This window comes from Serinus canaria, chromosome 1A, assembly GCF_022539315.1.
Source record: "Serinus canaria isolate serCan28SL12 chromosome 1A, serCan2020, whole genome shotgun sequence".
NCBI lineage: Eukaryota > Metazoa > Chordata > Aves > Passeriformes > Fringillidae > Serinus > Serinus canaria.
This window is the reverse complement of record NC_066314.1, coordinates 43,835,603-43,861,713: the sequence shown is the minus strand read 5'-3', so window position 1 is coordinate 43,861,713 and position 26,111 is coordinate 43,835,603. Positions and strand designations below refer to the sequence as shown.

General features: G+C 41.2%; 1 protein-coding gene and 1 long non-coding RNA gene across 6 annotated transcripts; one reads left to right on the top strand and one right to left on the bottom strand.

The window, feature by feature from the left end:
* Positions 1-476: 476 nt before the first annotated feature.
* On the bottom strand, positions 477-13,825 carry LOC108961561 (uncharacterized). Its single transcript, XR_001989901.3, has 2 exons — positions 9,039-13,825; positions 477-732 (listed from the first exon to the last, which is right to left on the bottom strand). It is a non-coding gene; the product is annotated as an uncharacterized LOC108961561 (long non-coding RNA).
* USP44 (ubiquitin specific peptidase 44) lies at positions 8,368-26,111 on the top strand. Of its 5 annotated transcripts, none has more exons than XM_018910094.3 (6): positions 8,368-8,441; positions 13,833-15,341; positions 23,151-23,349; positions 23,820-23,928; positions 24,721-24,926; positions 25,315-26,111. In XM_018910094.3, exons 2-6 carry the CDS (start codon positions 13,914-13,916, stop codon positions 25,512-25,514), a joined length of 2,142 nt encoding a protein of 713 aa, XP_018765639.1. In that variant the 5' UTR covers positions 8,368-8,441; positions 13,833-13,913; the 3' UTR covers positions 25,515-26,111. The 5 variants fall into 5 exon arrangements, with proteins under 5 accessions (XP_018765639.1, XP_030093641.1, XP_030093638.1 ...); XM_030237781.2 differs by having other exon boundaries at positions 8,377-8,441; positions 13,839-15,341; XM_030237778.2 differs by lacking the exon at positions 8,368-8,441 and adding an exon at positions 8,625-8,703.

Sequence of the window (26,111 nt, the reverse complement as noted above, 5' to 3'; positions counted from 1 at the left end):
TTTTTTTTTTTTTTGTTTTGGTTTTTTTTTGTTTTTTTCCCTTCTTTTTCCTTTTCTTTTTTCTTTTTTCTTCTTTTTTTTTCTTTCTTCTACTGCTACTGCTTTTTCCTGTTTTCCAAAACCTTCGTATAAACATGCAAGAGGAACAATGTCTGGCAGAGAATTGACTGATCACACTGCAAACTTGTCACCAGGTTTTCATTGGTTTATTTGGGGGACTGTATCTGTGTCAGATCTCTTGCTGTCTCATATGGGCAGGGTTTTTGTCGGACACTACTGTGGGCAGGGGACCAGGGGAACCAGAGGGCCCCCATTTACACCCTAATCTACCCCGATGGCAAATTCGTTATTTCCTGGTCTCTCCTTATCTCCATCATCCTCTTCATATGCTTGTCTCACCATCTCTGAATTATGGATAACTAAAAGCAACCATTTAAACTGCTGTTCTGGCAGGAAAATGACAAGCAGGAAACAGGTAGGAAAATGACAAATTTTGGGTTTACAGGTAGTTATCAAAAAGCAAGTGCTTTTACAGGAAAACTGCCCTTATTTTATGTGCCACTTTCACATTCTGGTTTCGCTTCCTCTCTGTAATTTGGTCAGCAGGGGAGAGACATATAAATTTCCTGTGCATGCTGCCAGAAGTTGTTGCCCTCGAAAGCTCAGATCAGCAGGTAGCAAGCTGGGGGCTACGCAGGATCCACACGACAGCAGCAAAATCAGTGCCGCGATCTGTAGGAAGCAATGAAATAGTATTAACTTGGTAAAGGTGTGACTTAGGAAGTTTCTCGTTGTCACATACCTGAGAAGATAACAACCATAAGACCGACAATAAAAACCGTGATAACAGCAATAGTGTTATCTTTACATTTCAAGTTAAAAAAAAAAAAATTAAAAGCCCAAAACAATCTTTCATTGTTTCGCAGAACTGGTCTCTTGCAAGCTGAAATAAAGTACTGGAGTAATATACTGTTCTCTAGGGGTTAATGTTACATTAATCAGAACTGACAAGCATGAAAATCATTCTTTGTTGTCTTTAAATTGCTAATTTAAGATTGAAATCTAAAACGCTTGAGCACTGATCGTTAACACTGACGCTCAAACAAAACCCACGTAAAATCTTCTCTCCTATGGGCCACTAAACAATTGTTTTACATTTGGTTGAGAAAGCAAATGCAAAGTCTGTAACTAAATCCTAATGTATCGTTTAAGTGTTTCAATTCACAGGCTTTCTTTGGCTAAACTTCAACGAATTGTACTACAGTTTAATTGAAAAGCAGCATTTGCACAGGCATTTACATCTGAAGGCAGAAATAGTGGCATTGTACCATGTGGTGCAGTATCAGCAAGAATTCCCCCAAATCTAATTTTTTACGGGTATTTTTTTTTCCAGTTGCAGAGGTATTGCAAAGAGCTGTTTCTCAATTGAGATACTGAGCAAAGTCTGACCCAGTAACAAGAACCCTATTTAATAAGCTCATTGAAGTTTTAAAAACGTATTAGAAGGTACAGTCCGACCTCAGTGCAATGGAGATGGACACCAGATAAAATCAAAGGGAATAACACACCATCAACACCGCAGCTAGAAAACTAACCCGAAAAAAAGCGTGTTGCAGGAAACCAAATAGACAGGCGTGTTCTTCTTCTGCTTCTTTAATTGAATGGCTGTGTTTGGCCCCTAACACAGCCTGTTAGGGGCCAAATCAAGTCCAGTTTCTTTTGCTAGTTTGAATATTTGCAGGTTCAGATCTATCTGCAGACACAGCTCCCACCAAAGTCCTTGGACATACGCATTCACCTCTGAAATAAGCTGAAGCTCAGTCTCCAGGTTGGTTGAAGCAAACTCTCTGGCCTGAAACCATTTAAGTCCAAACCCATCACTGCATCTGTTTTGACCTGTTCCCTGGTGATGAGGAGGGCGGAATAAAGACATCTGTGAGAGAGTCACCCTCTGTGTGACTGCACGGATGCTCCAGTGGAGGATGAGAGTAGGAGAAGGGCTGGGGGGGAAAGCAAGCTGTGCCCTCAGTCTCTCTGAGGAGCCAGTGAGCTACAGTAGCTGTGATAGCCAGCATCCAGAGTGGAGAATGTCACATTTATCACATCTGAGCACTTCGCCTTTCTTTGCAATTACAGTAAAGCAGGCCTGAGTTATGCAGACATACTTCCCACATCCATTGACCTCGATGGGAGATCCATAGCAAATCTTAGGGCAGAACCTGCTACACAAAAGACGTGTTAAAGACAGAAGCACTGTCATGCAGAACAAGTTCTTAGAGTAGAAGAAAAGGACTCAGCATTTGGCCAAGGAGAGGGGTCATGCACTGAGGGTGCTTTGTATTCTGGGAAGGACGTGGGACGATGACTCTCCAGGCTCATGGGGAGAAAAGGCAGAGGAATATAGGATTCAGGGAAAGAGAAAATGCGAGAGATTCTGAGCACTCTCTCATCTGGCAAATAAAATCCACAATATGAAGGTTTCTGCAGAGGAGAGCACCTATCTTTCCTTCTTATTGATAGGAGTGCAACATTGTCCTTGAATCAAGAATTAATTGGAGCAACATTCCTTTGTTTGTTAACCCCATCATCACTAAGAAATCTTGGGCTGTCTAGACTCAGAGTTGGTTCAAATCTATGTATAACTAAATGGGATATCCATCATGTGGTATGTTCCTAGAGCAGGTGAAGAAAATATTGACAAAGGTGTGTTCACCAGTATATTTTGGATTCGTTGTCATAAGGGATAACACCTGAGTCTGAAAATTAAAAATGTTTTTCCCCATACACTAGTTTTTACAAGAAATAGTGGGAAGATTGAGTTATACAATTCTGTTCCATTAAATTCTACCTCTTGACACTTCCAGTGCATTTTTAACTGTTTTCTATGAAAGATTGGCAAAAACAGGATCTGTCTGATTAATTTTAGTAACAATATTTGTGTTAGAGTTGGAACTCAGAAGTTCACCAGCACCACAAGGACAACAAGCCAAACAGTTAATAATGGAAAGGTACCTTACAGTCTCAGACCTTTCAATTAAAATCAACATACATGCCTAAACAACTGTTTGTTAAATGTTCATTTCTATCTCAAGCTCTTTAAAAATGAGAAATACTAAGCAAAAAAAAAAAAAACCAAGCAAAAAAAAAAACACAAAAAAACCCCAACGACCATAAAAAGTCATTAAGTATCTTCTTGTACTTAGCACTTTTAATAGGCCTTCAAACCATTTTACCCACGGAGATAGGTTTGACTGCATTTGTCTGGCAAAGCCAATGTGAAGAAGTAAAAAGGGAAATCAAATGGGAGGAAGAAGGATTGAATAATTATGGCATTAACCTTGACAATGACACTTTTCACTCAAATCAGTATTAAAGTTAGTACTTTCTGTTTTCTTTATACTTATGAAGGAAAGTATAAAAAGTCTTGGAAAATTTTCTGGTGATTCATAATGTCATATGTACACTTTACAACTTTTTTTCTTTGTTGTTTTGCTTTTAAATCTGAAGATTATTTGAAAACTCAGGAATCATCACAAACTTTCACCTAATTTTTGAAAAATGAATCTTTGCAAAATACATCTGTGTTTGGACCCAGCTGAAGTTTGATGAAATCAGTAGGGGTGGGGTCCAGTACATGGGCAGACACCCAAACACAAGTATCCCTACACAGGCTAGTGCAGGGCTCAATTGCCTAAGGATAAGTAAGGCACCTGTCACCCCTGAAGCACCTAGGTTGGGGAGAGGTGCCCAGGCCCACAGGCAACTCCAGGAAGATTTGGTTCTTCTCAGACTCTCCCTCATGCCAGTCAGACTCCAAGAATGCCTTTGGTGCCCAGAGGCATCGTAGAGCCTATATTGAAGCAACTAAGCATGTCTGCATTCCTGCTACAGGCCGTGGAGATCCAAAGATTTATTCAGTTGCCTACAAGATGGCATCTAAAGCAGTGTGAGAACCCCTAAGGTTCTGAGACACCTTTCCAGAGCCAGCAGATATGGCACAGGACATATGGGAACTGATGCCCACAGACCAGGAAGGACATCCCTCAGCCTCTCAAGTGGCACTTGATTTTCACAGAATTAAATGAACTCTTTGTGAGTGGATTTAAAGGAGATTGCATTCTAGAGATTCATTGAACCAGCCATCAACTCCCTGCTAAGTGTCAGCCTAAGTAGAGCTGCAGTGCCCAGTTCAGCACCAGCACCATTTGAGAAGTCACAGGTTAGCCGCTCTCGTCTCCAGCTGCCTCTCCAGAAGAGCATTTCAGTACTGCAGGTCACATCCCAGGTGGGCCAGCCCTGCTTGAACATCTCACACTGCAGAAGTACCTCAGGTATATGTTACACAAGTTCCCCCACCTGCCACCCACCCCTAGCCCTACTGGGAATTAAAACACTTCTTTCATATGTAGACACCAAGATGGATGAGTCTTCATCTTGAACTGAACTGCAGCACAAAAGCTTCACAGGTGCTGGAGAAAATCCTGTTATTTCAGAATTTCTCTTTGAGCCTTGAATCTGTTTATAGATAAACTGAAGGGTTTTTTTGGTATTAATAAACATGGCAACACAACAAACTCCCACTGCAGATGTTGCATGAAGGTAAGAATGCAAATGCTCCCCAAAGAGGCAAATACTGGTGCATATGTGTTTTGAGCTTTGAGGTCTGTTTTCCAAGATTCACCTCTTTTTGCACTGTTTTAAAATGTTCCCACAGTTTTGGAAAAAAAAAAAAGTTTTCATCAAGGTCTGAACTAGAAAGCATTAAGCTGCTCATATTAACATATGTAAATTTGTGTTTTATTATCTATAGTTTCCCTATTGTCACCTATTTTTTGTGCCTAAGATGCGCAATTAACTCCATGTAGTCAGGCCCATCTGCCAACATCTACACAGGACATGACTGAACTGTTTTAAAGGCAACAGAAGAAATTTCCTGATCACCAAGATTGCCTGGCTCTACAGGAGGAGAAATTTCATACAGGAGCAGCTTGACCTCAAGACAGCTCCTGGTGCAAGCAGTGCGGGTGCAGGCAGAGTAGAACCAGAGCAGTGACCTCATGGGGGACATCCATGAGCACCACTCCTAACTGGGGAGCTGCAAACAAGTAAAAGTGCTCACACCAGCAAGAGCCAACGATGACTCTTTGTTTGTTTAAAGCTTGCTTTCCTTTCTTAGCTTGCCTAAGATTTTATCTCTTTCCTTTTTCACCAGTTTTGAGCATTCAAACCCTAAAACCAGACCCAAACCTAGTGGAGTAAAAGACACTTGGTATCACATCAACTCTTTTCAGATGGACCCAGGAGACTTGGTTAGCCTACCAATTGGTTCTTCTTGAGTATCAAAAGGTATTACTATTTTATACTTACGTTTATATTTGCCAAAAATTTGACATTTTATACATTAGCAAAAGTTTAGATGCCTCACTTGGAATAATAGCTTATGATGCTTCCTTCTGTCAAATGCACTAAGTAAATATTTTTTCAGTTGTATCAATGCAGTAGTTGTATATAATTCTAGTAACCATTTAAAACACATTAAAACTATTTGCTATACTGGAACATTTTAACATTAAGTCAGAGGTGGTGTTTCAGTTAGAAGTGGTTTTCCCCTCCAGAGAATGTTTTCACACATCATAGGAGGTTACTTAGTGCTTATAGGAATTTATTACATTTGCTTGCCTCTTGACAATATATTCTGTATCTGTCATCCATTTTTATAAATGCCCAATGAATTTTAAATTAAACTACATTTGGGAAATCAATTTCAGTCTGTCTCAATAAATCACAACATTCTAGCTGTAATGTCTGGATGGTGGAAATTACTTGAGTCTAAGTAATGTCCCTAAGGCTCAGGAATTCTCTGATCAGCCTTGAAGGTTTTTAAAGTGGATGTTACTTAGAAGAATAAATACATGACTCAGAGAAAGGTTAAAGGAAGGTGAAAAATTTTAAGCGGGATGTCACTAAAGGCACACAGGAAGCAGAGCAGATATGGTAAGAGCAGCACGTAGCAATTCAGTGATTTACTTGTTATGCCAAAGCCAAATCCCAGCTCCAAATCAATGTTTTGCAATGGATTAGCCAATGTGGCAGGAACAAAGATTGAAGTCTGCCTTAAACAGTAAAGATATGAAACGTGCTTAGTGAATATCACCTGAAATGTTGCCCATTAACACAGGGAGGCCACACACAAACATGAAAATTAAAAAAAAATACTAACTTTATTCTGTGATAAATCAGATACTTGCAGAAACAGCAGAGACATGGCAAATCTCTGCTATCACTGCAACAGGCTTTGGATGTACAGGCCTATTTGATGAAAGGGGTGTTAGAGAGATGATAAGACTACAAAATTTAAAATTGCCATAAATAAAAAAGATTTCTCGAGGTCATAATCACTTTGGAAATAGTTGCTTAAAGTGGCCATTTAGAATATAAAGAGAGCTGGTGACAAGGCCTCAGGCTGTGTCTGAGTGAGCTGGGAGTGGGGGTAAGTATGTGCATAGCTGAGAGCCACCATTTCTCATTTGCATTGCTGGCCTCAGCCTTCCTGTGAGCAGCCCAGATCAAAGTCTCCTCAGGATGCTTAGGAAAAACAGGATTTGGGATTCTTTCTCAGTGCCCTGGATGGTAATACCCTGAGCCTCACCTATACTTCATTCACCTGGAAACGTGGACAAGACCTCCAAGGTGTGCGGAGGCATCAGGAACTTGGACTCCCCCTCCAGAGGCTCCTGGAGCTGAGGAGCCCTGGGGAGAGCAGCCTGCAAAGGCAGCTGAAGAGGTTGCAGTGGGGATGGCGAGTCTGGTCCAGACAGCAGATCCAACATCCACTTAACCAATGCTCAGGCAAGCACACAGAACTGGATTGAGATCCTGACAGTGAATGTAATAGGATTCCAGCAAGGAAAAGCATAGAAGGGTTAGCTTGCCAACCATGACTCAAGAAGAAACTGCTGGTGTTAAAGATGAAGATAGGAACTTAACAAAATAGTTATTTGAAAATTGTTAAAGTTATCTTAAAACACCTAATAGGGATATGCAAATGCGTGGAATTACTAAGCATGAACAATTCCAATAAATACTTTGATTAGGCAACAGTATTTCTCACTTTAAAGTTAGAAGTTTGAAACAGATTTAAAGCCTGGTGGCTTTATCTGTATACATTTTTTATGAGCTTTTGAAAGCACCATGATAAAGTGACCCTGAAGACAAATGGAATTGTGCCTTTTGGCCACATCCTGCTATTACCATCTCAGCAGCCTCATCAGAAACAGAAAGAATGGGAATGCACTACTGGAACAGAATTGAGGCAACCCGGGCCTATAGATTTAAACATTTAAACTGAAACACATTTTCTCTGATGACACAACTGGAAACGCAGAAACAGATGTGCGAGATTTTGATGCTGCCATGAAAATATCCTAATGCATAACGGATCCAAACTACGTTTTGCAATGGCCAGAAGCACCACACACTGACTTTCTGAGCAGGTTCACATAAACCACAAGCCAGCCTGCTTCAGCATGGATGCAGAACATGATGCTGCCCGGTCGGAGGGGGGGTTTCACCAGATTCCTCTTGCCCCAAACGTAGCCTGCCTGTACACAGGGCAGAGCAGAAGGCATGCACAAGTGTAAATCAATTCAGCGCCGGCAGAACTGGAAAGCAGATAAAAACAGTTGGCTACACTTCAGAAACTTTAGCTCTAAAAGTATCAGTGTAAAGAAGCATCAAATTTAAAAACCAGGACATCTGCAGGACGTGAGTTTACAAGTTTTGCCAATTTAAGTTCCTGTAATGAAACCTGAGACTGAAAATGTACATGGGTAACAAGGAGCTGATAAGAGACTGGGTTTTTTTATCACATGAGCTGCCTTGCAGAAGTTTCCACAAACAACACGCACAGAGATATGATATGAAGGAGTTCCATGGGCTGAGATCTCCGGTACGGTGTGTGAATGCCGCGTCCAGGCAGCGCCCAGGCCAGAGATGGCTCCTGATGGCACCTGCGAGCCAGGGAGCCACCGGGCGAGGCCTGGGGCACAGGGCAGTGCTCAGCCCACGCAGCTCCCTCTGTGCTTTGCTTGGACAAGGATGAAGCCATCAATGACAAATCACGAGTGAAAACGTAGGAAGTAAATCTGGACACCACTTCTGGGGGGCCTAAGACCCCGCTCCTTCCTGGCTGGGTACAGGCGCACCTCGGGGCAAACAGGTGCCCCGCGGGCACGGCCCCGGGCAGCGGCAGCTCCTCGGCACTCCGGGAACTGGCCCCCCGGAGCTTCCCACCGGGCTTCCCGCGTCCGGCCCTGCGGGACCGACCCGCTTGGCCCGGCGGGCGGGGGAGGCCGGGGGAGGTGGGAGGAGACGTGGGAAGGATTTCGGTTGCCACTACAAATCTGGTGACAGACGCGCCGCAGGCACATGGCGATGGGCAGGTGGGTGCGGGGCGGCGGCAAGGCCCGGGGCGGCCGCGGGGGTGCGGGTGGTGGGCGAGTGCGGAGATGTTCGCGGCGCTCCCCCGCCTCCGCCGCGCGTTTCCCCGCGGCCCCCCCGCCGCCCCTCGCTCTCCAGTCCGGGCGGGGGTGTGGGGCGGGCGGGGGCGGGCGGGGGCGGCCCCGCGCGGTACTGACGTCGCGGAGGGGCCGCTCTGAGGCGGCGGCGGCGGCTCGGGGCGCCCAAGATGGCGGCGGGTGAAGGGTGCGTGCGGGACCGGCGGGCGGGAGCGGCAGCGGTGCGGCGGCGCTGCCAGCCCACCCGGGGCCGGCCTGCGGGGAGCAGGTGCCCGGCGGAGGGGAGCGCGGGGCGGGAGACACCGGCGCCTTTTCCTCGGGGAGGGACGGTAGCGACGGCGCGAGGGACACCTGAGGAGGAGGTGGTCGTTGTCGCGGGGGCGAGCTGCGCACGGCGCGGCGTGGGGTCGGGGGAGTGGGACCCTGGGACCGGCCACCCCCATCGGGCAGCAGGGGTTCTGCCGCCTTCCCGCCGCGCTCGGTGTGTGGTGGGGAACCCTTGCACGGGGCCCGTTGTCTTACGCGTCCCTGAGGGGCCCGGAGGACGTCGAGGTGAGGGAGAGCGCGGGGCGGCGGTGAGCAGGGCCCGCTGCTCTCCTGCCCGTTGTGGCCGAGGCGAAGTCGCGCCATGTCGCGGTGCGCCGGCGAGCGCCGGACCTTCTGCGGGATCGGGCCCTGGGCCAGCCTTGTGGGGGTGTCTGTACTTGTAGGGCTGTCAGAGCTGGAGCTGTCAGAGCAGTCAGAGATGCTCGTTTCTTTAAACGAGATGAACTGTCAAGTGTAACTTCAGATCAGTAAGAAGTGCCGTGTTTTTGGTGCCTGAGTGAAAGTGCTTCAATCTATGTTGTTTATGTCAAGTCTCCTCTGGAGGAAACGCGCGGTTATTTGCAGTAGTAGACATCGAATGTAAAGCTGTACCGCTGTCTGTGGTGTCCTGGGGTAGACGGCCACTTCTGGGCAGCACGCTGGATGTACATTCTTTAGGTGGTAAAAAAAAAAAAAAAAAAGAGAAAAAAAAGTTAAATGGCATGGCTCCAAGGAAGGAAGACTGGGGGGTTTCTTGTCAAAGGCTGTTCTGTTAGAAATCGGAAATAATTCACAAAATTTCTTTTTGAAGTGCTGCTTTGATTTCAAGTCTAAATTGTTACGCCTGCAGGACTGTACTGCAGCTGGAAGTTACGCACATAAGTTTCGTTGAGTTGTTTTCTTGAAGAAAACTCATTTTAAAAAGCAGTAAAGCAGTGTATCTGCCTTCTAGTTACTGAATTTGTTATCTAAAACTTTTGAGTTGTTTAAGTACCCATGATTCCTGTGTTTTCAGATATTCAGCAGGTACTCTGAACCTGATGAGAATCGGTAAACAGTCATCTGGTTTAAAAGCCAGAATATAAATGGGACACAAGAGCACACACACATGTGTGTATATATAATTGTAAAATTCTTTACTGCATTTCTAGTCTAATGTTGGAGACATCTCATTTATGTGTCCGGCAATTAATTACGCAAGTAGTGACTGAGGGTAAAATACAGCCTTTTGTTTATAGTTATGTTTTATAAATTCGGCTGTGAAAATCACCCTGAAATTATTAAAATCTTAATTTTTTTTTTACATGAAACAGAAATGGAAGAAAATAATCAATTTTCATTACTTCTAAGTTGGTTTTGACATCAAGTGCTTTTTCAGCTCATTAATTACCCAAAAATGTACATTTTGCTAGCCTTTCTTGAGTGGAACAAAAGGAATTAGCTTGTCAGTAAGGCTGAAATATGGTGTAATTAAAAAAATCCTTTTCTATATATCTTCGTTTCTAGCTTGTGAAACTTCGGTGCAAGAAAAAACTTCTGTGTATCTCTCTGTTTCCAGACAACTTAATGCTTTCAATAGTACTATTCTATATGCTAGTAGTTCTTATTTTGCTTACTACTTCAGCTCAGGTCTGTGGTAAGAACACAGAGGGGGGCTTGATCTCTGAAGTGCTGGTCAACTAATTCAAAGTTTCTTTGTGTGTGTGCACAGAACTGAACCTCAGGAGAGAAGAATGCAGAAACTAGGGCTGAATAACTTCCTTTAGGGAGTTTTAACATCGGAGCATTAGAATGTACTATTTTATTCCAGCTGCAGTTTTCAGGTGTGGGAATGAGTATGCAGTATTTTTCCTGTTTCTTCCGTCATTGTCACTTCACTCCTGTTTTTTATCCTGATATCTTTTGCCAAGTTTTGGTTCTAATGTACAGTTTTTAAATGTTGTGGGTTGATGCAATCTCAGTACTTCAAGCATTGATTATGTCAGTGTGCTGCTTGACATTCATCTGAAGTTTTCTTGGTCTCACTTTTGTACTTTAAGCTTTTTTGCAGTGTTTTCAGATATTGTTGTCTTTTTGACCAAACTGCTTTTGATTTCTTCACTTTTTTCCAAAGAAAGACTTCTCCCATGCTAACATGTTTCCTCCCCCCTCCCCCTTCCACCCTGTCTCTTTTCCCCACACATCAACGTAGGTGGGAAAATGTCATGCTGACTTGGTTGCTGGTGGGGGAGCTGGGGCTTTAGGTTTTTCCTTTCGAGGTGCTGATCCTGCTCTTTCGTAGAATTGTGCTGCTTTTGCATGAAGAGCTTGAATGTGCAGTCCTGATTTACACAGTGGCTGTCCAGAAATCAGTGAACTGTTTTTGTCCTCAGTCCAATATCTGCTTACACCGAGGCATGTAAGCAGTTTTAGTCTTAAAAATGTTTTTAAAAGTGTGAGAAAAATAATCTGCTCATATAGTATTAAAAGGAAGGAAAAATAAGGCACGAGGTTTATGCAGTGACTTTAACAAACCCAGAAAGAGTTTGACCCCTCAGATTGCTGTGACTGACAGCATTGCTGTGTGTGACAGCCCTGTGGGAAGACAGTGTTCTTTTCTGGTCTGCTGGAAAGGACTGTTACTACTATGTTATGCAGTAGAATCTATATATGTTAGTCCAAAACAACAAAGAGAAGTCTTGTCCCTTAAAATTCTCTATACCATAAAAAATTATTGCAGCACACTTTACATACATATTACTATCCTGAATTTTATAGTGTTATTGAAGTTCCCCTTTGCTGTGGAAAAGACGTTGTCAGACTAGAAGACATGAAATAATGCTATTGATCTTATTTATAAAGACAATATAAAAAGCAAGCTTACTGTGCACAATTATTTGTAAAAGAATCTAATTAGCAGCCTGCAGGTAAGATTGCCTTTTAGAAGGAGTGAATGTTATGGGTGCAAGCAAGATGAAAGAGTTAAGCAAGCCCTTACTTTTGTGATCTGTTGACCATAGCACACAGGAGATGTCGACCACCCCCCTAATATGCTGTGGCTGGTGCTTGATCTGAGAGCTGCTGGATGGCTCCCCAGAGTTTGTAGTGCCTGAAGTTCTTTGGTGCAGTCAGTATGGACTGGAAACATCTCTTAGCCAGAATGAGTGAGAGATTAATAGGGGCATGTAAAACTGTGTAGTTTTTTGGTTTCTCTACAGCTGAGTCAAGCTTTTCTTCGTTGCAGAATAAATTCTATACAAACATGCAATGCTGGGTGCTGATTATGTGCTTAGAGACTTATTACAGCTCTTATGGTGGTATCTGTATTGTAACATTTGAAAAGGCACTAGCCATGGGCCAGTTAACCAAACAAAGCCATTTTTGGCTGAATCTTTTAACAACAGTTTTTATCCAAGTACCAGATGAAAATTAGAGCTTCTTTTCTAGCCATCTGCAACCTTTTACTTGTTTCCCTTCCTTAGTGGTGTCATGTCATTGTACATTAGGATTCCCTTCAGCTAATGCTTATTTTACACTAAACATCTGTTCTATATTGAGAAACCTATTCAGTTTTTCAGAACTGTAGAAAATGATAAATATTAGCATATTTAAGGCTAATAGCAGGAATACAGTTTTTTTGTTCTATCCAGAGTAGTGTAAATCACTCAATATTTTTGTAGTATGGTTTATTCACCTGTAAAGCATAGAATCCACGACCTTTATACTGTACAGCCTAAGCTGGGTCCAGAGCATGTATTTGCAATGGCAAACTCATCTCACTTGGCATAGACTGAATATTTGACAAAGCCTTGAACTCCTCAGGTGAATCAATTGTTTCATCTGGCAAGCACTGTGCAGAATGGTACTGGTGCTGTGTGCTCTTTGGCCCTTCTGGTCAGCAATGTGGTGGGCACAACTGCCCCAGATCAAATGTAATAATTTCCTGATGCATCATAGCACTGTTATCGTTTATCTCTAGATGTTGTATCTTAATGAGATGGTCAAAATGGTAAAAACAAGAATGAATGACTGTCTCTTTAATTTTTTGCTAATCAGAGACTGTCTGGTATGGGTAAATGCACCTTGTAGGAAGAAGCAAAAACAGCAGCTTTGAACAAATAAATGCAGCCATACAAACTTAATAAAACATATAAGCCATTGCTAGCCAGATTTTTAGATGATCTTTCAAAGAGCTGAATAAGAAAGGTTTTATAAAGTTTGTGCTAACTTATGTAAATACCTCCTGGTATTGCTGTTGTAAGAAATCAAGTTCTGCTTTGCTGAGTTACTCTTTCAGAGGTGTTGGGATGATGTGTTAAAATGTAGATATTTAAGATACTTTTTTATAGAAATAGTATAATGGGCACAGAGGAGCCGTGATTTAATTAAACGTATGGATTAATTAAAGGTTTGAGCTGTATAAAGCCTCATTTGTCTGAACTGTTGGCACTGTGTAAACATAATAAATTTAAGTGAACTTTGCACTTCTGCACCTGTATGCTTGGGGTAGAATTAATAAGAGAATTTTGGAATCTCAGAATGGTTTGAGTTTCTAGGGATCATAAAGATCCTGTGTCCTATCCTCTGCTGTGTGGAGGGACATGCAGTTGTTTAAAGTCCAATCCCACCTGTCTCTGAACAGTTCTAGGGATGGGGGCATCCACAGCTTCTCTGAACAGCCTTTTCCACTCTTAAGTGGGAACTCTGTAACAGGATCTTTTAACAAAATCAGTGTCCCTTAATAAAAAAAAGCCAAACCAGGCCTAAAGTGTACCTAGTGTGCTTCAGTCCTGAGCCACAAAGCACTGGGAATATAAACAGTGGTATGCAGGCAATTTAGTGTGAAGGTGGAACTACTGTTGAAGGTCTTGAGTATGTGTGTGGCTCCAAGTGACTGATTTCTTTCACGTGTTTGGTGGGACTCAGCTGGATGATGATGGTGATTGTTATCTTAATATGAATTTGGTACACTGACTCCTGTAAAAGGGATACGGTTGGGTATTTATGAACTATAACTTTCTTTTTTTTTAGTTGCAGATTGAAATATCATGGGCAGAAAATAGTTTGGATGATGTGTTTTGCCAGCATATTTCTGCAATTTCAGTTTTAACAATGGATAAGTGTAAGCACGTAGGACGTCTGCGACTGGCCCAAGATCACTCCATTCTCAACCCTCAGAAATGGCATTGCATGGACTGCAATACTACGGAGTCCGTGTGGGCGTGCCTCAGCTGCTCGCACGTGGCGTGTGGGAGATACATCGAAGAGCATGCACTAAAGCACTTTCAGGAGAGCAGCCACCCAGTGGCATTGGAGGTTAACGAGCTGTACGTTTTCTGCTATCTCTGCGACGATTATGTTCTCAATGACAACGCCACCGGCGACTTAAAACTCTTGCGGAGTACGTTAAGTGCAATCAAGAGTCAAAACTATGAGTGCACTACCCGAAGTGGGAGGACTCTGCGTTCTATGGGTACCAGTGATGATTCCTACCTTGCACACGGCGGTGCCCAAGCCACGCTTCGGAACGAGGACAGGATGTTCACGGCTCTCTGGCACCGACGACGTGCGGTCCTCAGCAAAGTATTCAGATCGTGGCTTGAATTGACGCCTACCGGAAAAAGGATTTTGGAAGAAGAAAGACATCAAGAAGAAGCAGAGCTAAAAAAGGATGAAGCTAGGAAGAGGAGACAAGAACGAAAGCGTGAGCTGAAAGCAGAGATGGAAAAGATGCCTCCAAGAAAGAGCAGTCGTTTACAAAATCAGATTAGAATGTCCTCAAAACCAGAACCCCGCCCTCAAAAAACACCACAGAATGCGGAATTTTTGGCAGAGTTGAAAGAAACATATACCTCAGAAGAACTGAGATGGAAAAAAATAAGTGACTCTCCAATTAAACGAAGGCCTACAGTGACTCCTGGAGTAACAGGACTGAGAAATCTGGGAAACACATGCTATATGAATTCTGTCCTGCAGGTATTAAGTCACTTACTTATTTTTCGAGAATGCTTTTTAAAGCTTGATCTCAACCAAACTCAGGAACTGCTGGCAACAGCAAGCAATGGTAAAACAAGATCTTCATCTAAACACCTGTCAATAGCTGCCTCAACATTACACGTGAATGAAAACCAAGAGAAAGTAAAGGGATCATATTCTGTGAGGCGGCCTAGTTTATCCTCTGGATTAAGTGGAGGAGCATCAAAAAGTATGGAACTTATTCAGCCCAGGGAGCCCAGTTCAAAGCATATTTCTCTCTGTCATGAGTTGCATACTCTATTCCAGGTTATGTGGTCTGGCAAATGGGCACTGGTGTCTCCTTTTGCCATGCTTCATTCTGTGTGGAGACTAATTCCAGCCTTCAGAGGGTATGCCCAACAAGATGCTCAGGAATTTCTCTGTGAACTTTTGGATAAAGTACAGCAGGAACTGGAGACTACAGGGACCAGATACCCAGCTCTCATCCCTGCTTCTCAAAGAAAACTTATAAAGCAGGTTTTGAATGTGGTTAACAACATTTTTCACGGACAGTTATTAAGTCAGGTATGTTTTATGATTACTTTTTTTTAAGGTGTTTAATGATTTATAGTTCTGGATTTACTCTAGTCAGTCAGGTATGGACATACTTCAAAGGTTTATACATTTATAACTGTTGAGGGGGGATGCTGAGATTATATTACACGGTTTCAGAAGAAATATTGCAGTTTGAATAGAAGCCACCCTGTAGCCCTCCTGCTACCAAAAACTAGGCCATTCAAACTCAATACACCTGTTAATCATAAAAGTCTTATATTTGTTATTTTAAAACACACCTCTCTACCTACTGAGATGGAATGAAAAATTTACAATTTCAAGTATCTGGCTTATCACTATAGTGCTACTAGATAAAAGGTGTTAAGGAAGGTTAATCTAGTGTAAGTAGAACTGATTAGGTAATGGCTGTCAAACAGGATATTGTTTTACTAAATAGCTTGAATTGGAGATTGATTACCAGTGAGTAATTGCATGTCATGATTTTATGCTCAGAAATACTAATACTTCTTTTCTATTGCAACACAAAGATACAGAAGGCTCTGTCAACACAGGAACCAAATTTGTGGGGTGGAGGCAATGGTGGTTCTCCTTCTTTCTGCATGACTCCTTTTTTCTTCCCCCTACTTGTCAGCTCATTGTTAAGTGATTTCAGTGTGTTCACTGCTATTATGCATATCCCAAAAGTGTGTGTAAATGTCTGAATACTAACCGAACAAATGCTTGTTTCTGTTGAATTAATCTAAAAACTAACCACTTGCAGCAGGAACAGAAGTTGGGAAGTTCCTGGCTCCTGGAATGGATTTGTAGTATACATGAACATGTTAACTGAGGGAGTGTGGAAGTGTTTGATGAATATTGTGTGTAAAGAAAAGGCTTAACACAAAAATGTCTGTTCCTGGTGTTCTGACTATTTGATTGATGGTTTAATGTTTTAATATGCAAAACTGGAAATCCAAGTGTTTTTTGACTAAGGTAGGATTGTTTACTGCTACGATCCCTGTATCATAGGAAGGTGACAGGGTTGTTTGCAGCATATGTCAGCCCTCAGTCATTTTAGGTTTTGTGAAACTACTGGAAACTGTTAGATCTATCAATGAAACTGGATCACCAGCTACCTTCTGACTGGCCCAGAGCAGGAGCACTTCCTTTCCTTGGGCACTAGATATCTTGTATCAGTGTTGCACAACTGGAAGCGTTTAGTATATTATGTCATTAAGGAGTTTTTTGTTTGAAAATTCCATTCCTCTACAAAGTAGCAATTTTGCCAGCAAAATAAGGTTATTTTTTTTAGGAAAAGTGACAAGGTTTTCTTGCATTGCAACCCTCCTTACAGGATTCATTGCTTTAGTAAGAATTTTCAAGGCTCTAAAGACACGGCGTCATTTCAGTAGTAACTACTTTCACATATTTTTAGCTTTATATGGAGAGGTTTGTGACTAACAAACCCTCCCACCTTCCTGAGACCAGGAGAGGAGTAGTGAGAATTCTCTAATGAGTAAACTAAACCAAAACCAATACAAAACAAAGAAAAAATCCTCACTTTCACACTGTTGAGTAAACCAGAAAGGGAATTAGGCAGTGTTGAGGTATCCTCTGACTTCTGTGGCTACATACAGCTCTTACTGCAGCTGCTCCATGTCTGTGTGCAGAATACAGCCTTGATCAACTCAAGAGTGCCTTGCTGAAGTGAGAGGAGCAAGAAAAAGAGTATTGAGGCTGTTATCTAGTAGTTTCTCCCTGGCTCATTAGGTAGTTCCCATGGACTGTTCAACACTTTACTCCTCCCAGTGTTCCCTTTGTCTTTTGCCACTCCTTTTTTTTTTTCAGTTTAGTCTGTACTTGTGGTTTTGAACATGATAAATATTATAAGGAAAAGGTGAGCCCTGAAGATTTAAATTCCTTCCTTGTAAAATATATTCAGGTCATTTTAATGATTTAGTCCTTGGTGTTTGCACATAGAAAGATGAACTCTTAAAAACTCTGTTAGGCAATTATTTTCCTTTCCTCAGTAAGATTCCTACATCATGATTTCACTAGGCGTTTGTCAGAACTGCTCTAATGAAGTTAACAGAAAAGGCAAGAGACACCCATGCAGGGCTGGAAAAAAACCCCAAACTTCTTGCTGTGTCAGTGCATCTTGGACAGCTCTTAAAAGCAGTGAGTGTATGTTTAATCCTTACATGCTTAACTTTATCTACCTACAAGATAAAGTAAAACTGTGATAAACATAGGAATTAAAATAAATATAGTAATGCTGTGACAGTATTACAGTTTCTCTCTAGAAGATAATTGGAGCTGTTCCCAGCTGCCCTTATTAAAAATAAGACGGGATTTTATTCTGGAGTGTTAAGTTATGTCTTACTTCATTGAGAAAGGGGAATTGGGAAGTGTGTTTCTGTGTGCAGTTGCCTTCCATTTTAGAATCCCTAAAACATTACCATACTTACTGGCCCTTTGTACAGAAAATATAAGTTCAAGATACTTGATTCTGTGAGATACTCAAGTGCCATGAAGTCAATCTTCCCGACCTTCAAACCTCAGGAATACTATGAGCTACTCTTGATAAAGAACACAGAGGATCCCTTACAGCACTGATAAGATGTGTGTTTACTTAGGTATCACATTACTTTCACATGTGCAGCTCCACTTTTCCCTAGTTCTTCTAGTTCTAATTTATCTTAAAGGGAAGTCATAATCCTGAGTTTGCCATCAGTCTGTTGCTATTGAAGTGCTGCCTAGTTCAGCACTAACTGAATTTAGGATCTAAGATTAGGAAAGCAGAGAACTGAGTGTTTGAGAATCTTGTGCTTTTTGATAACTAGAAAAAGTAACTCCAGGAACAGCATAAGCAAATTGCCTCTGTTTTTTTATTTTATGTTTATTCTAATACTTGTTTCAGGATTTCAGCTTTTTACTTTGCAGTACTGTGAAACTGCAATACCTGGTACATCTAAGAGAAGTAAAGATCTGCATTGTGGGTGCAAAGCCCTTCCTCTCTGCTCTGTCTTCACGAGGTAGTCTTCCTGCTCCTAGCGATTGGAGAAAGTGGCTCATACCTCTCAAACCCATTGGGACTCTGAGGAGATCCCAATATGTCTATCAAAACCCTAGTTGTTTTCACTTCCTCAGTGCTTGTACTCTTGTGGAAGGTACTTACTGTCTCCTGTCCTCAGTCCTTCAATGGGAAAGGAGAAACTTCTGTGCTGTGAGCTCATGTGGCAGTGGTAAACTGATCCACACTGGCTCACTGATCTCTAAAGTACACTTCAAGAGCTCAAGTATGTTAGCTGTTGTCTCAAGAGTGTTTTGGTTTGTGTTTTTTTAAATGGTACTAACTAAAAGCACAGTATGCAACAATTTTTAAAGTATCTTTATTTCAACTTTGTCCATATTAAGCAAGGAAGGGGACAGGTGTGTTTCTTAAAATCCAGAAATTGAAATAGCAGATTTTGTTGTGTGCCACATGTACTCAGAAATCATATGAAAAGAAATTCTTGTACAAGGATAAAATCTATCTTGAGCTTCCTTCTCCAGGCTGAACAGGTCTCTCAGCATTTCCTCAAATGTCAGATATGTCCAAGGCCTTTCATCATCTTCCTGGCCCTTTGTAGGACTCAGTCCAGCATATCCATGTCTCCCTTTTTTCTGAGCACTGGGCCCAGCACTTCAGCTGTATGGGAGCTGAGGAGAGGGCAAGAATCACCTGCCTGGACCTGCTGGTGATGCTCTGCAGAATGCAGCTCCAGAGGCTGTTGGCCTCCTTTGCCACAAGGGCACATCTCTGGCTCCTGGGCAGCTTGTCCCCCAGGTCCTCTCTTCCCACCCAGCCTGTACTGGTGCCTGGATGATTCATGCCCAGTAGCAGGACGAGGTGTTTCCTTTTGCAGAGCTGCATAAGTTCCCATTCCCAGACCCTGTCCCATTCCCAGTGGGTGGTAGCGCCCCCAGCCAGCCTTACCAGCCACTCCTCCTGTTTTGTGTCTTCTGCAGACTTCTCAGAGTTCAGAAAAATTTGTTCCAATATTTTTTATAGCAATGCCTGGTAGGAACTAGCTTCTGATACCTCTAGGCATGCTTAAAACTTCCTAAGCAGTTTGATTACTTCCTGATCATTTTTAAGATGGAATCTGAGCAAAATGCTTCTCCCTGCTCTTGCTCAGCATGGCATAACAGTGTGCAGTGATCAGAGAAACAAACATGCCAGGTCTTGAGGAGAGCAGTAGGTTCTGACCAGTGTAGTATGTAAACTATTCTTAAAGCATATTTCAGGACAGATTGTCTGAGAAAAGGGGAAATGTGATTTTTGAGTTGTTTGAAAGCCTTCAGTTTTGGGTAGTATGCTGTGAGTTAAGAGTTTGGGGGAGAATGCTGAGGGTGATCTGAGTACTGCTGGGTATTAAGTCTCCCACTGAACAGACTGTTAGAAAGAAAAGAACTTCAGGCAGGTAATGGGACAATTTGCACTTAAACCAGTTGATGTCATATATACTGATTTCTGTATTTTGGCATTAGTATTTGTGTTTTTGTGTTTAGCCTGACCTCCAAAATGATTGTCAAGTTGTTTTCCAGCTAGATGAAAGTAACATTTTAAATTAATCTATAAGAGGCCATTGAATCATGGACTACAGTTACCTGTGGTTATGCTTTGTTATTCTGCTAAAAAGAGAAAGATCATTTTGAGGATACTGTATGCTTATCACTAAAAAGTTCAGCTGGGTTTTTTTTATACTGTCATATGAATTCTGAATTTTAGCTGTATTTCAGAGACCCCCTTCAACTTCAATTACTTTCCTGTGCAAAAATTGAATTATTAATCCTTATATATATGTCTCATTTAGTGAAAGCACAAAAATGGGACTGGCTATTTTACTCTTCTTAAAAATGACAAAGGAAAAAATAGAGTTGGGGCAAAGGTGGTTAAGAGTTTTCTTTCTTCCATGCAAGTGCAGGGAACATAGGCAAAACAGTTGATGATGAAGTTGGCTGTTTCTGCAGCAATATGTTAACTATTTTCTTTGGCTGCATTTACACTGAATGCCATCCAGGGCAGTGGCTGTCTGTCACATTATTGTGGCCACAATGATGCTTGTCTGAGTAGTCTCCATGCTTAGCTTGAATCAAGCAATTTGATCCAGCTCTTTTCAGTCTGGCCTTTGGCCCATGATTGAATACTAAGCTTAAACCAAACAATTGTATTTAGTACCAGTGTTTCAAGGCATGAGAGGGTGGTCAGGGCAGAACATAAGGTAGAGATTTCAGACTAGTTAAAATCTGTAATTTACTTTGCTCTAGTGTGAACTTTTCATTTGCTTTGCTATAGATGACAGCATCAAAGCTTCTTATAATAGCAGTTCTGAATTACAAAAGGAAGGTGGAATCAAACCCTGAATTTATAAAGCATAATCATAAAGATAGACATCACTAACCAGATTGCTATAATAGACTGCCCTATTACTGTTGTGAGTACTTATACTACACAAAGTTACACTGGACAAATGCATTAAGTTTTTGCCCCTTGTGTTCGTATTTGGGGTTTGCTTTGTGTTTCTTAAAATCCAACCAACTTTTGAACAGTTTTTACAATTTCTGCTCCCCTCATGGAGGAAGAAAATCTGGGTTGCACTGTGTGAATGATAATGGAGTTTTGAGATAAAGGAGTGCTATTTAGGACAGAAAGAAGAGTGATGGGAATGTCACGAAGCCAATGCCAGTGGACAGACCAATGCAGATGAATTCCACAGAAGGCTGGGAATCCTCCTGCTTTTTGAGTAAGCCAGTTGGTAAGCCCAGGCCTGGCTAAGAAAAACACTTCCACCCTTGTTGCAGCCGTGCTTGGCTGTCCTTTCCCACTTCGTGGAGGAGCAGCGAGCGCACAGGGGCTGATGGGGTTGGGTGCTCTTGCCCCCCGGGTGTGTCAGGTTCGTTGCCGCGCTGCTGGCAGCTACAGAAATCCCAGAGTTTAACTCTGCTGCAGTGAGGACTGGCTTGAATTTGAGGAAATAAGTGCAGCTGTGTATCAGTACAGGGTTTTGTCCCCACAATCAGCTTTCTTTACAGTTGCATGATGAGATGAGAAGCAGATTTATTGCATCTGTTTGTGTTCTTCAGGTTTTTTGACTAGGAAAAACTGGAAGCTGAGTCTATTATTCATGTCTTTTTCTCTGGGATAGTACTCATTAGCTAGTTGGGGAAGAAGATCTTAACCCAGATTATTAATATAATACACTAAATTTAAAACCTCAAAATGTGTTAAAATTATCTGTACTGGAGTTACGTGTGTTTCACATCCTTAGCTCCTTAATCTTAGGTGTGCATTCATGCACAACAAATTCTTATGTAACTCATCAATTAAATAAACTTTTGGCCCAACAAAATTACCCATTTGTACAGCAGAAATTTATTGGTCATTCTTGGATTAAGCTGGAGTGTGATTGAACTGTGGCCAAACATACCATTTTGTCTCCCATATCTAGATTTCAGCTCTGAATTACTAATAATTTGTGGCTTTGAAACATTGCCAGATGTTAGCACTTGCAAAAGGCGCTCCTGACAGTGTAAATTAAAACAGAAGGATTTCCTCTTTTCTGCCATGTAAGTTTTGAAGTTTTGTTTTCTAAGAACAAGGCAGTGGCATTTTCATCTTAGAATTTAAAGCAGTTAACAGCTTTCCTAACTGCACTGCTGAATGTTCATGCTGGGACACAAATCCACATGTGCCCTCAGTGGCTAGTGCAGAGATGGAGTATAAGCTGTTGCAGATACTGAGTGCCATGAGGTGATAGATAGGGCCTTATATAAATGATCATGAAATACCAAAGCATGGTGAATAATCACCTAACAGCAAACCTTCAGCGGAAAACAAAGGAGCATCTGAATAAAACCGAGTGTACTTTCACACTTGTGTAGGCTTACTAACCAAACTGAAGGGAACTACACTAAATTTGTGTAGAGCAGCAGCAGTGTAAAGGGGTCCCTGTGAAATAACAATTTTTGGATATCACACGAATTTTCATTCCTTTATTACTATGTCTTTGTGTTAGTTGTTCCGAACAACTTGTGGCATTTTCCTAAATAGGAAGCATGCAACACCTAATGTGTTGTCTTTCCAGCTTAGAAGAGCTACTGCTTTTAACTAATTTTCCTAAGTATTGAATGTTATAATAAATTAATTGTCTCCTGCCTGTAGTATCTGCATTTTCCAGGTTGACTCACTTCACTTCGTTACATTTTATTTATGTTGTCTTACTGCTTGTCCTTTCCCTAGTGTGACGATGGATCCACTTACTGAAAGAAGAAATAAATTATTTTTACCTGTTAATTTTTCTTTGAAGAAGTGTACTTCCTAATCCAGGCTTCCCTGGAAGACTTACAAAGTAAGAAGGATATGACTTTAAAATCCCCAGCTGTTCCTTTTTTTTTTCTTTTGTGTGTGTGTGTGTGGTTTTGATTTATTTGAATTTATTTATAAATTAACCTATATTATAATTTCTCATGTAAATTTTCCTTTTTGAGAAAAGACTCCTGAGACTTCACCAGCTGCTTTCTTTTGGACAGTCCCAGACAGAACATTTTGAAACTGTTTTTGTTTCTCAGTAAAACATAAGAACGCTTACTTGTTTGTGATAACGGTTTTGGACGTGCTGCTTCAGAGAAATGAAATTAGGTGTATCATCTCTGTTGTGAAATTACTTTGGCTTGCCTTTGGTTACCCTTGGTTATCTCTAGGAAAAAGAATCTCTTTTTAGAGCTATGTTCTGGTACATGTTTAGCAAAGTACATTTTTGAGTGTAAGCAGCTGGTGAAATATCTTTTTTACAGGTTACATGCCTTGCCTGTGACAATAAATCAAACACCATAGAACCTTTCTGGGACCTGTCCCTGGAGTTTCCCGAGAGGTATCACTGCAATGGCAAGGAGATGTCATCTCAGTATCCATGTCTGCTGACAGAAATGCTGGCCAAGTTTACAGAAACTGAAGCTTTGGAAGGAAAGATATATGCATGTGATCAGTGCAACAGTGAGTAAAGGCAGTATGTACTCACGCATACATTCTCTGTGTAAAATATAAACTGACAGTGCAGGTATAGAAGTCTTAAAAGTATATTGCAAACAAAGACCTTCTTATATCCTGCTGTGGTCACTTGACAACTTGTTTCTTGCCTCCTAGAAGATTAAATTTTTCAAAAGATATTTTGAAGTGTGATTCTTCATTTAGATACAGTTTCATGACACACTAATGGGGTTTCTAGTGCTCCCATCTGAAGAAGCCATCACCTTTTTAAATTAAGGTGACTAATGTAAGTGACCACAAGTGTTTTTTACTTGCATAGTAAAATAATCATTGCAAAAGGCTCTCAGAGCGTATCCTTTTTAAGGAGGCATGTACCATAAATATTTAGGTCTGCACAAATTCTGTGGATAAATCTTAGACTGAAATTCCAGGCTGTTACCAAGATTTGTATTGTGTAACTGTGTGTTTGACCCCAGCAAAACGAAGGAAGTTTTCTTCTAAACCAGTTATACTCACAGAAGCTCAGAAGCAGCTTATGGTGTGTCGACTACCTCAGGTTCTCAGATTACACCTTAAACGGTTTAGGTAAGTAGTACCACAACAAAAAGTGTTGCAAACTGACAGATTCAGTCTTGCTCTACCATTGCTTAGGATCAATGTATTTCAGCATCAGTTTCATTTCCCTTTACTAGTATGGTGAGAAATGAAGTTATAGAAACTTATTTTCCTTGTTCACTTAAACATCAGTAAGATATATTATAAATTTAAACTTTAACTTTTAACTTTTTGGATTTCAATACTTGCTACTTTAGTACCAAAAGTATTTTTTCCTTGTTTTCAGTCAAAACCTACTAACCTTGCTCTGAACTCTCTTGGTAAAAATTAATCTTGCGGTAGAGTAGGATGCTCATAGTCACAAATGCACAAACCTGGATTGTATTCAGTGGAAATCTCAGATCACAATCCTGTATCCAAATACATAAATATACTTAGCCTCAGAGAAGGGGACACTGCATCTCTGTGAACTCCTAGCACAACATCCGTACCATCTGTCCCTCATACAAAGGAAACTGAAAATGAGATAGAATAAATGAGAAATACCAAGGAGCTATAGCAGGTGGGAAATACTTCCTAATCACCACTGTGCAGATTTTAAGATAGACGTTTCAGAAGACGAGAACAGTAGGTACCTTAAACACATTTAAAAGGCCTTGAAATAAAGAAGTGAAAGAGGAAGCTTAGAAAAAAAACCCGAGATTTTTTTTTTTTTGTGCACAGAATAATAGTGAAAATATTATGTTGTGTTCAAACATAATTCAGAATGCTGTGCTCTTTCCTTAAAAAAACCATAAGTTTTCATTTGATTTCACTTTCCAGGTGGTCAGGACGCAATCACCGTGAGAAGATTGGTGTACATGTTAGTTTTGATCAGATGCTAAACATGGAGCCTTATTGCTGCAGGGAATCCCTCAAGTCTCTCCTGCCTGACTGCTTCATCTACGACTTGTCCGCTGTGGTAATGCATCACGGGAAAGGATTTGGCTCAGGGCACTACACTGCCTACTGCTACAATTCTGAAGGAGGTAGGAACCAGCTGGGAAATGAGCAGTGAGGGAGAAAGGGGTGTTCCTAACTCTAAACTGATACAAAGAGTCTTTTCTCAAAAGCAAAAGGGAATCAGTTGTAGCTGATCTGCCTGAAAGGAGAAGTGCAGCTCTGTAGAGCAGGAGTTCAGTTTGTGTATTGCTGTGTTAAATGTGTTCTAGCTATAAACTCTCTTGTAAATCTGAGGAAGCTGAGCTAGGCTTTTAAAACATTGAGGTAAATAAACCAGATCAACTGAAACAGTTTACTGTTTGTCCACAACTCATTAAATAGGACCAAACAGTAATTAATTATTAAATATGATTCAATTACTTAAAATCAGTGTCCTGATGACTTTCTTTTTTCTGGTATATTTCCTTATTGCAGGATTTTGGGTACACTGCAATGATTCAAAACTCAACATGTGCACTATGGAAGAAGTATGCAGGGCTCAAGCCTACATTTTGTTTTACAGCCAACGACTTACTCAGGCAAATGGACATGGCAGAGGCCCTTGTCCTAGCACAGCTGAAAGTCAGCAGCACCCAGAATTAGCTGGCTCTTGCATGGACAACAGTAGCAGCTAATCCAAAGCCAGTTAACTGCTTGTATGGTAAAAGTTTAAATTGTCATAACTATGTATTTTTAAAAGGAAGTACAGTATTGTACTTTTTCAATGTTTATATAGTTTTGTATTAGTTGAAGTACTCTTTACAATGGTTAGCAAAAGTTTTTATTGACAATAAGTAACTTTCAAAGTACCTAGAATTTCAATACAGCTATTTTTTTAAAGAAGAGATTGCTATGTGCATTTAACTTTTACCTCAGGCTATTTTTTTAAGCTGGTTTTGTATTTTGATAATGTTTTTGAATTGGTTTAGAAAATTTACTTCAATGGGCAACTGATATTTGTCTGGTTGATTTTCTGTATATGCTTGTGTACATTTTATAGTATAGTTCTAATGATACCGTGATTCTTACTGTCTTGCAGGAATTGCTACTAGGTCTTAGAATATTGACATTCACCAGCAAGGAATGTTAAAACATGTCAGATAGTAACTGAATTTTCTTGTAGACAACTTTCTGTGAAATTATTTTGCAAGCTTGAATGGCTATACTAAAGATACAGTGATGGAATTTCTTAAAATCTGAACTTGAGGAAATAGAGCATGAAGTTATTTTCA

Excerpts from the sequence above, each read along its gene's own strand:
- USP44 (XM_018910094.3), top strand. The coding sequence starts at position 13,914 with ATGGATAAGTGTAAGCACGTAGGACGTCTGCGACTGGCCCAAGATCAC. Across the intron at positions 15,342-23,150 it reads ACGGACAGTTATTAAGTCAG|GTTACATGCCTTGCCTGTGA; the intron begins GTATGTTTTATG and ends TCTTTTTTACAG. Across the intron at positions 23,929-24,720 it reads TTACACCTTAAACGGTTTAG|GTGGTCAGGACGCAATCACC; the intron begins GTAAGTAGTACC and ends TTCACTTTCCAG.